General features: G+C 32.7%; 3 protein-coding genes across 3 annotated transcripts; all 3 read left to right on the top strand.

The window, feature by feature from the left end:
* Positions 1-463: 463 nt before the first annotated feature.
* Positions 464-1,426, top strand: LOC131622879 (zinc finger protein ZAT11-like). Its single transcript, XM_058893898.1, has one exon. It carries the CDS (start codon positions 517-519, stop codon positions 1,036-1,038), a length of 522 nt encoding a protein of 173 aa, XP_058749881.1. The 5' UTR covers positions 464-516; the 3' UTR covers positions 1,039-1,426.
* A 4,830-nt stretch (positions 1,427-6,256) lies between these two features.
* On the top strand, positions 6,257-6,833 carry LOC131622877 (zinc finger protein ZAT11-like). The gene has a single exon (XM_058893897.1). The coding sequence runs from the start codon at positions 6,310-6,312 to the stop codon at positions 6,829-6,831; it is 522 nt and encodes a 173-aa protein (XP_058749880.1). The 5' UTR covers positions 6,257-6,309; the 3' UTR covers positions 6,832-6,833.
* Positions 6,834-10,883: 4,050 nt separating this feature from the next.
* Positions 10,884-11,450, top strand: LOC131622848 (uncharacterized). Its single transcript, XM_058893871.1, has one exon. The coding sequence runs from the start codon at positions 10,884-10,886 to the stop codon at positions 11,448-11,450; it is 567 nt and encodes a 188-aa protein (XP_058749854.1).
* Positions 11,451-11,686: the final 236 nt, after the last annotated feature.

Here is an 11,686-nt window from a genome sequence, read left to right as displayed (position 1 = left end):
GAACAATCAACTTGGTAGTAGCTCAATATTCACGACCGGTTCAGTTGGCAGCTCACCTAAACAACATTAACATAACAAACATGAGTAAGTGTAAACCTCACGTGACTAAACACTTTTCAATAAAATACCCAAAAGAGATACCCCTATTCCCGTATTGAACAAGCATTAACGTTAACATTGAGGGTATTTATGTCATTACAGATTAGCTAGTCTTTCTAGACGACCAGTCAAACTCAAACCTCAAAGCGGAACTCCGAAACTCACTTTTTGTTTTCCGCTGTTTGATGTTGAAAGTTAAAGTTCTATCGTCCATATAAAAATAAAATAATAATAATATTCTAAATAAGAAAAATAAATAGTTGAATTAATAAATCAGTCAAACTCATTGACTTTGTTCTAGCAATGGCTTATAAATATAAACCTCCACATCCAAATATTACTCACCAATTAATCCCAATATCATTCATAAACTCAACTTTTAAATCATCAAATATTGTAAATTTAACGTACGTAGCCATGAAGAGACAAAGAGAAGTTGAAGGGTTAGAAAACATAAATCTAGCAAATTGTCTAATGATGCTTTCTTATCCCCAACAACAACAAAGGAATAGATTACCAGAGCTAAAAAGTTATGGGCCTGTAGAATATGAGTGCAAAACATGCAACAAAAAATTCTCATCCTTTCAAGCACTAGGTGGACACAGTGCTAGCCATAAAAGGTCAAAACTAGAAGGTGGTGAATTCATGAAAACAAATGCTACATCTTTGAGTTTGGGAAATAAACCCAAAATGCATGAATGTTCAATTTGTGGACAAGAGTTTTCTTTGGGGCAAGCACTAGGTGGACACATGAGAAGGCATAAAGCTATGATCAACCAAGAGTTTTCTTCAATGGAAAAAGTTGTTGTGAAATTACCAGTTTTAAAGAGATTGAATAGTGTAAGAGTTATGTGCTTGGACTTGAACTTGACACCGTTGGAGAATGATTTGAAGTTATTGTTTGGAAATATGGCTTCGAATCTTGATGTTTTGGTCTGATTCTTTTTATTTAAATTCTCTTTGTAATGATCTCTGATTTTTTTTATATGATTCTTTTTTGTATTTAATTCGTCCGGCAGTAGCATATATTCTTTCAATTATTAAGAAGAAATTATTTTTTTTAACATACCTGCTGCAATTGTTTTTTATAATGAAAAACAGTATTAAAGGAAATATCTAATTTTTTAATAAGCAAACAATGCTTAATAAAGGACCAGGGGCTACTCGATCTTAATAAAAAGAGAGATCAAGTGTACAAAGTCTGGCAAGCGAATGGATTAATAAACCACTTGTTCCTATCTCATTAAAGAGTTTCATTTGATCTAACCCCTGCCCAATCCCAAGAGAGAGTTTTGGCCAAAACAATAATATCATTTACACCATTATGCTATCCATTAAAGAGAATATCATTTCTTATTAGTCAAAGAGGATTCTATATAATGGAGGAATCTTATTCTCGTGGATAGGTTGATCCACGACGACAAAAATTCTACTAACATTTCTTGCAAGTTGCACAATGATAGGAGCATTTCATTTTGGCATAGCCGATGGTTGGGCAACCAATCTTTGAAGGAAGGCTTTTCGGAAGTTTATGATTATGTAGAAATTAAATCCTCTTTGCACTGTGGCTGAAACCGATTCATGGAACGAGCAGAAATAGATTTGGAGTGTCTTAAGTGACGGGATGAATCATGTTGAAGATGTTCGGTCGTATGTGTCCGAATTTTATGTCTTTGATGCGTTCCACAAGGGCGCGAAATATATCGTAGTAATAAAATATTATCGAACCCACATGGACCAAATATCGCCTACTGTTATCTATTGTCGCTATGTAAATCTAAGGCGATGAAACTAGATGGGAAGAAATTTAATACAAGAATTAAAACAAGTTCATTTTGATAGTTTAATAAAAGCGAGAATCACATCAACCAACAATACTCAAAGCTACATCGGAATAATTAACTAAACCAGGATAATATTTTTCCTTAATTAAAAGAAACTAATTTAAATAAACTGTTCGCTTTCATGAAGTTGGAACCGAGTTTTATCCTAAAATTCATCCTGCCGCTTTAGTGGTCCAGCGTGTTAAAGTGTAAAATTTGTATTTTTGAAAATTAATTATTTTTGATTAATTAAAAAGTTGTTTTAGGTGAAGAATAAGTCTAAACATGTTACCGGCTTTCGCTCACCTAACATATCGAATTCAAGGTCATAAACGTCTGCTTTTGCACGTACGTTTATGCTCTTAAAATCTAATTTTGAAAACTATTATTTTTACAAAATAAAATAAGTTTTGTTGTCGCATTTAACTTAATTCAAAACCCGAATTTTTACCTAAATCAGAAATTAAAAATAAAATTTGAGATATTTATAAGGACTAAAAATATATTTAACTCTATTTTATTTTATTATTTTAAATTATTTAATTATAATATATAAATTTGTAAAATTATTTTTAACTTTTTATTAATAAAATAATAATTGTTATTTATAAAATAGAATAAATATGTTTTCATTTTTGAATTATTATTATTTTATTTTTTGTTAATAGTGATATGATTTTATTTTTATTTTCATGATCTTTTAATCTTTTTTCTGTTGATAGTGATATTGTGAGAATTGGATCGAACTCTATTATGTCGAATGGTAACTTTTGATTCGACAGAGAATATGCAAGAGGTCGAAGCTTGTTCGCATGATGTTGTCGAAGACCTACATACTATCGTCGAAATATGTTCCAGTATGTGGGAGTCGAAATGTTATGGTTCTTAGTATTTTGAATTGGGCATGTTTGGTATGTCCAATTGTTTAAGTTAGCTTGTGCCCTAAGTTAGCTTGTAATAGGTATTTGTGAAAAAAGCCCATTAGTTTAGTATGCTAGGTTTATTATAAATAACATACTAGTCTCTCATCATTGTATATGGCAAATCCTAATTTAGGGTGAGAGGGTTATTTGTTATTCTTGTAACACTTGTAATCTTGATTCAAAGAGAAAGTAAAAAATAGCAATTATAACTAATTCCTTCTTGTTCTTCTTGCTTCCCATTGTGTTCTCTATTATACTCTGTTTTTGGCATCATTTTTACAGCAAATTGGTGCGGTGAGCGTGCAGAAGATGCCTTCAACAAAGTATGAGATTAAAAGTTCATCGGAGTGAACGATTTAGATCGGTGGTGTTTGAAGATGAAATCCCTATTGGTCCAACAGGGTTGTTTGGAAGCATTGAAGGGAACGACGGCTATGGACGTTGCGTGAACGGAATGAGAAAAGACAACCATGATAGAGAAAGCCCATAGCATAATTTTATTGGGCTTTGGTGATAAGGATCTTCAACAGGGATCAAAGGAGACGACGGCATCAAGGTTATGGGTGAACCTGTACAGATTGTTCATGACCAAATAGCTGGTAAATCGACTCTACCTAAAGCAAGCTTTGTATTCATTCAAGAGGATTGAAGACAAAGTGTTGGATGAGTAGTGGGATATGTTTAACAAATTGATTCTTGATCTTGAAAATATTGATGTGAAGATCGATGATGAAGATCAAGCGTTGTTGCTGTTGTTTGCTTTGCCTAGATCACATGCTCACTTCAAATAAACTTTCTTGTATGGAAGGGAGTCCCTGACCTTCGAAGAAGTTTAATCAGCTTTGTATTCTAAGGACTTAAACGAACGAAAGGAGCATAAACCTTCGACGGTTGGTGAAGGTTTGGCCGTTAAGGGAAAATTCTTGCGAAAAGAGGATAAGTTCGACAAGATGAAAGGTAAAAATCAGCATAAGTTTTACTGTGGCGAAACATCTGGTATTCAATATTATCATTGTAAGAAGGAGGGTCACACAAGAAAGGTGTGCCCTGAACGCCTGAAAGATCATGGAGGTAAGGATAATGGCAGCGCAACCATTGTTCAAGATGATTTCGAATCATCTGATGTTCTTGTGGTTTCAAGCACTGATTCGAGTAAGGAGTGGATTATGGATTCATGTTGCACTTGGCACATGACTCCAAAAAAAGACTTGTTCGAGGAATTATGTGATCAAGATGGTGGATATGTATTGTTGGGAAACAACAAAGCTTGCAAGATTGCAGGTGTTGGATCTGTAAGATTCAAGTTCCATGATGATTCAATAAGATTGTTGACTGAAGTCATGTATGTTCCTGATTTGAAGAGAAATTTTATTTCTCTTGGTGAATTGGACAAGAAAGGATATGTTTTCCAAGGAGAGAAAATTATCCTAAGAGTCATGAAAGGGTCGAAGGAAGTCTTGAGAGGTGTGAAGAAATAAGGCTTGTATACTCTTGAAGCTGAAGTTGTAAGTGGTTTGACAAATATTGCATCCACGAAACCCTTGTCGAAGACGGAAATTTGACACATGAGATTGGACCATGCCAGTGAGAGGGGTCTGGTCGAATTAGGGAAACAAAATCTGCTTGGTGGAGACAAAGTCGAAAAGTTGAAGTTATGTGAACCATGTGTACTTGGAAAATCTTGCAGAGTGAAGTTCAACAAAAGAAAACATAGAACACATAAATCCCTTGATTACATCGCTGATCTTTGGGGGCCTGCAAGGTGTCCATCACATTCAGGAGTAAGGTATTTTCTATCCATAGTTGATGATTATTCCAGAAAGTTATAGGTATTCATCTAGAAGACTAAGGATGAAACTTTTGAGAATTTCAAAAGTTGGAAGACTCTGGTCGAAAATCAAACTGACAGAAAGGTCAAGAGGTAGGGAACCGACAATGGCCTTGAATTTTGAAATGAGGCGTTCGACAGTTTTTGTGCTACCTCTGGTATTGCAAGGCATAGAACTGCTGCAAGTACTCCACAGCAAAATGGTTGTGTCTTCTTGCTTCCCATTGTGTTCCCTATTATATTCTGTTTTTGGCATCGTTTTCACACCAGATATATTTTGGCGGGTCGGGGTATCTATGAAGAAAGAGACACATGTGAATTTCTAGACTAACCTAAATAATAGGAGATCAACATTTAGGTCAGCAGGTGTTCTAGTGTAAGGGTGGGTAGGAGTAAAACTTGTTTGTGTGAGTTTGACTGAAGTTTCTCCACTGATGAGATTGAATGATGGAGGCTTTAGTGTGGGACATACATCTCCCAAAGCTACTTTTAAGTAAAATAGTCAAATATGAGAAAGTGTGTTTCGACAATTAACATGCTTTCGTACTATTTTTGTCTTCCACACTTTTGGTGTCTTAACAGAAACAATTGATTTTTTACCGAGAGTTTAAAGACTTATGAGTAACAATGTTGTATCTCCTAAGTCTAGGTTTGTTATTTGTTTGTTTGTTATTTTTATATAAAATTCATTTTATTGAAATATAATTCATAAAAATTAAAAATAAAATTGTTTAGTTAAAAAAAAAAACCAATTTTAATATTTTATTATAATTGTGATGTTTTATTAATACGTATAATTTATCTCTTAATTTTTCTTTTCATTTTTTCAAATATCACGATACTAAATAATCATCTCATTTTTATTGTATATACTATATATACTTTTCTAGCTTGTGCTTTGAACGTGTTACCCACCGTTGTTGTTTAATTTGTCTTTTACCTATAAAGGCATTAATTGTGAAAATGCATACTATTATCCATGACTTGATCATTTGTCAATGCACGCAGTCCATCTTGAACCTTTACATTATTATCAAATTATGCTAAATATTTATGTTTATTAAAGTTACTAGAAAAATAATACCTTTCAAAAAAAAAAGAACAACCAACCTGGTAGTAGCTCGCTATCCACGACCGGTTCTGTTGGCAGCTCATCCAAACAACATTAACATAACAAACGTGAGTAAGTGTAAACCTCACGTGACCTAAACACTTTTCTAAAATACCCAAAAGAGATAACCCTTGTTTCCATATTGAACAAAATTTTGCATTGACAAAGAGGGTATTTATGTCATTACAATTTGTTTTTCTAGACTACTCGTCAAACCTCAAAGCGGAAGTCGAAGCATCACTTATTATTTTCCGCTGTTTGACGTTGAAAGTTAAAGTTCTACCGTCCACACTAAGATAAAATAATAACAATATTCTAGATTTAATAAAAATATTAATATATATTCTAAATATAAAACATAAATAGTTGAATTAATAAAAATGGGTCAAACTCATTGACTTTGTTATAGTAATGGCTTATAAATATAAACCTACACATCCAAATATTACTCACCAAATAATCCCAATATCATTCATAAACTCAACTTTTCAATCATCAAATATTGTAAATTTAACGTACGTAGCCATGAAGAGACAAAGAGAAGTTGAAGGGTTAGAAAACATAAATCTATCAAATTGTCTAATGATGCTTTCTTATCCCCAACAACATCAAAACAAGATTAAGCCACAGCAAAAGAGTTTTGGACCAGCAGAATATGAGTGCAAAACATGCAACAAAAAATTCTCATCCTTTCAAGCACTAGGTGGGCACAGTGCAAGCCATAAAAGATCAAAAGTAGAAGGTGGTGAATTCATGAAAACAAATGCTACGTCTTTGAGTTTGGGGAATAAACCCAAAATGCATGAATGTTCCATTTGTAGACAAGAGTTTTCTTTGGGTCAAGCACTAGGTGGACACATGAGAAGGCATAAAGCTATGATCAACCAAGAGTTTTCTTCAATAGAAAAAGTTGTTGTGAAATTACCAGTTTTAAAGAGATTGAATAGTGCAAGAGTTATGTGCTTGGACTTGAATTTGACACCGTTGGAGAATGATTTGAAGTTATTGTTTGGAAATATGGCTCCAAATCTTGATGTTTTGGCCTGATTCTTTTTATTTTAAGTAAATTCTCTTTATCATCATTTTTTTATATGATTTTTTTTTTTTGTATTTAATTTGTCTGTTCTTTTCATTTACAGTAGCATATATTTTTTAATTTCACTAATTTACTTTTAGTAACATAACGGCTGCAATTGCTTTTTTATAATAAAAAACAGTATTAAATGAAATATGTATTTTAACTCTAAACAAGGAGGGTCAAGACAACAATTAAAAAGACTGAGTTTAAACTTTAAACACAATTTCGGATTATTTCACTAGTCTTAGTACAAGATGTGAATATGACCAACTTTGAATATGACCAAAATCTCTTCACAATCAACTATTGCAACAACTAAGTTGATGTCAACAAAAAAAAAAAAAAAAAAACTCCATTGCCTATATACACAAAAAAAAACTATTGTAACAACTAAGTTGATTTCAACAACATCTACTTTTAATTTATTTTGATGATAGTGAGTGTTCAGACTTAGAACTTTTGACCAACGGTGGTATTTTGTTGAAACTCCCATTTTCAATTTTGATAGAGGAGTTGGAGGTGTACTTGGAAATAATTGAGGCTCAAACTAATATGTGTTTGAGGTGGAGATTATATCTAATATATATTATTGTGAATAACGAGAAAGTTCAATTTCAATGAATACTTTGATACGTCAAACAAAGAACAATAGCAATTAAAATTAATAGTCTTCAGTAATAATAATTAATAATTAAGTAGTAATTGTAACAGAATATAGCGATAAAAGACTAAAAGTTTGTTTACCCAGTTTGATCAAAATATCTACTATGCAGAGATAACTTACTATACTCAAAAAGTTGTTACAAGATACTACAGATGAGTTACAAGAAAATAGTCATTGTCTTTAAAACTCTCAAGACAACCCTAACAAACCCCTATTCTTTACCAAAGTGTTTCCCAACCTCTCAAACTCTCATATAAACCTATAAACCATAAGATTGTCACACTTTCAAACAACAAAGATATATATATATATATATATATATATATATATATATATATATATATATATATATATATATATATATATATATATATATATATATATATGGAGTATGCAGTTCGCAGCATTGTCTGGAAGCAAGTGCTAGTTTTTTGGGATGCAAAATTGACAAAATTCCTTTTAAGTTCTTGGGATTCCTAGTTGGTGGGAACCAAAGATGTGCAGCATTTTGGAAACCGATTATCAAATCACTGGAAGCAAAATTATCTACTTGGAAGTGCAGAATGTTATCCATTGGAGGAAGAGTAACATTAATTAACAGTGTCTTAACCAACATGCCAAGCTATCAATTATCTTTCTACAAAGTACCACTCAATGTCCTAAAGAAGATGGAGGCAATTCAAAGGAACTTTTTGTGGAATGGCAAAGTGGAGAAAAAAGGAATAGCATGGGTCAGTTGGGCAGACATTTGCAAAAGTAGAGATAAAGGTGGACTGGGAGTCAAACATGTTGGCATTTTTAATAAGGCAATGTTATCTAAATGGATCTGGAGGTTTTTGCTAGAAGATAATACAATTTGGAGTGGTATAATGAAAGTGAGATATGGGGATGTAAGGAAGAGACTTTGAGGATGTGAATACAAAAATTCAACACAAAAAGAGTCAACTTGGTGGAGGGATATCATGGTGCTGAGTGAGGATACGAATGGAGTCATTTTTAAAATAAGGGCCAAGCTTGGAGATGGAAAACAGATTATGTTTTGGAAACACTACTGCTGGTTGGGGGGAAGCACATTTGCAACTTTATATCCTAACTTACATGATCAAGTAATCTCTAAAGATTTTGAGGTGAACAAATTAGGGGACTGGATTGAAGGTGAGTGGTGCTGGCTGTTGAGGCAAGGAGAAGAAGTACTTGGAAGGGAGGCGATAGAGGAATACAATGAGTTAATGGCGCTGCTGATAGGTATTAGCCCGACGGTCAATAATCCAGATTTCTTTGTTTGGCCTTATGATAGACCACTACAAGAAAACGTCGTTTTAGCGTCGGCTATAAGCCCTCGCTAAAAGACAAAAAACCGACGCTAATTGGAGTTAGCGTCGGCCTAGCGTCAGTGTCGGGGCAGACGCCTTAGAGCTTGAAGCTAAGCGTAGCTTCGAGCCGACATTAACTTTAGCGTCGGCTTCTAGAAACGCTAATGTGACGCTAATATATGGTTGGCTGGGCAACGCTATTGCAGGAATTAGCGTCGGTCCCTGGCAACGCTAGGTTTTGACACGTGCTTACGTATGGTTGACTTGCTTGCCACAACCGTTTTACACATCATTCTGTAGCGTCGACAAAAAGCGACGCTAATCGTCTTATGTGTTTATTTTAGCGACGGTTTTGGCCGACGCTTTGCTTAATTTTTTTATTAACCATATTTTTAGGACGTACATAACCTGTTTAAAATGAAACTTTTTGACGCACCATAACCTGTTTATGCATATCCAGCTAGTGTTATTTTTGTAAATGCATATAAAAATCCATATCTATCATACACAATAAAGTTGTTTTGAAGAGTGAGAAGCATATCATAATTCATGTAGTTGCTGATAACAACACATTGCTACTGTCAAGTCTCAACAACCACTTAACTAAGTTAAAAGTTGACATTAAGAGAAAAGGTCAACTTTGTAACATAGGTGATCTTTTGCTATTCAATGATCAAATATGCCTAGTTACAGAAATAAGAAAACTCCAATTTATAATTACTAGGCAAAGTACATATAGTATGTCAAAATATAACAAATAAATTACCATGTTGTAAATATAGCTTTATTAAGTGCCAATGTGCCAGGAACCTAAAAAAACTAATGGAGAAGTGACTGATTTAGATGATTAACATGCTTATGCATCCAAATCTTTATGTTGTAAATATGCACCCAACTATTACTGTGATTTTGAATACCGACATATTTACAAAAGTACAAGATACTCCCACATAATCTGTCATTTCAAACAAAAACAAAAACTTATGTTTCCTTTTCTCTTATATTATGACTACATCAAAATCAAAATATTAATGAAGTTGAAAACAAAGTTCAAAATGGGTGAATTGAGATATGTGGCAGGTTAGACATAATGTGCTTGCATCAAACATTATTTGTTCAAAAATCAATTAATTACCGAAATAGGCCAACAATAGCATAACACCTTCCTCTTGATTTTTGCCTTACTAACAAACCAAAAAATCTATATATATATATATATATATATATATATATATATATATATATATATATATATATATATATATATATATATATATATATATATATATATATATATATATATATATATATATATATTACTAACAATACAAATTTGGAACCATCCAAAATGTTCACAACAACATCAAGACCCAAAAAAGGCAGCAAAATAGCATTTTATGGTCATAGAAGCAACTAAAAGGACATAATAACATGTAAGGTAACACTTACTTCTTTTTATCAATGTCTGTAGTGTCACTTTTTCCAGCTTTCTCCATAATCACCTACAAATAAATGCCATATTTTAGCAATAGTGCATTAAAAAATAAACACATATACAATGTATGTATACTGAATAAGTCTTATAGGTACTCTATCGGGATACTTCTCTCTAATGTCAGTCGATTCATCCTTCCTTCTTTCTGACATGTATAAAACATCAAGATGTTATTCATGTACAATAAATACACAAGGGTTTTGAAACTCATAAAAAACTACACATGTTGATTTAGTAAATCCCTTCTTAGAAAAACAACCATGTGAGTGTCCACTCCCCTCACAAAGTCATTGGAATTCATGATAGTTTGAGCTTCTACTTCATAATTATTCCAATATCCCTAAAAAAGATATTTCACATCTCAATCAATTGTTTTTATTATTTATATGTTCTTTTTGATTAAATAGAAGATTATAATTATTAAGATTACACTGTCAATGTAAAAAAGCTATTATATTTACTAAGATTATACTGTCAATATTCAAACTCAGTGGCATACTATTTTGCTTATACCACCTGAGTTACACGGTGAGATCATGCTATGATATAATGAACGCGCAGAGAAGAACGGAAGTGATGGATGCAGGAAGGATAGAGGGCTTGAACAGTATTTGGAGGGCTTATGTACCATCTAAACTGAAGATTTTTGGCTGGAGAATGATTAGGGACAAACTTCCTACTCAGAAGCAATTACTGAAGAGGCATATTATTCAACAATTGAACGAGTCATTGTGTGTATTCTGTCAAGTGCAAGTAGAATATATAAATTATGTGCTATTGCAATGTGTTAAACTTGAATGGCTATGGAGGAAAGTATTTGTTTGGCTGGACATACAAAGACCAAATGATGAGGTCTGCTGGGAACATTTGTTTAGCAGTGAGGAAGCACTCAAAGGAAGGATAGGAAAAAAGAGAGGGGTAGCAATTTGGCTTACAACTTGCTGGTGCATATGGAAGCATAGGAATGACATAATGTTCAATGGGGCTGTCTTGGATATGGAACAAGTATACCATTCAATCTTAAGGTATTCATGGTGGTGGCTAGCCATAGCTTCTAAGAATAGAATCAATTGCAATCTTTATGAATGGATCCAAAATCCTTCTTTGTGTATTTGAAAATATTCTATGAGGCTAGTTTCTTTTTGATCCTTTTGTCATCTTTGTAAGGGTTGGAGTACCCCTAGTACTCCTATTCTTAATATAAGATTTGCTTATGAATATATATATATATATATATATATATATATATATATATATATATATATATATATATATATATATATATATATATATATATATATATATATATATATATATAATCCAAGCCCAAAATACAAAATTCATTAATTATT

Source organism: Vicia villosa, unplaced genomic scaffold (genome assembly GCF_029867415.1).
Source record: "Vicia villosa cultivar HV-30 ecotype Madison, WI unplaced genomic scaffold, Vvil1.0 ctg.000045F_1_1_1, whole genome shotgun sequence".
NCBI lineage: Eukaryota > Viridiplantae > Streptophyta > Magnoliopsida > Fabales > Fabaceae > Vicia > Vicia villosa.
This window is presented reverse-complemented; position numbering and strand designations above follow the sequence as displayed.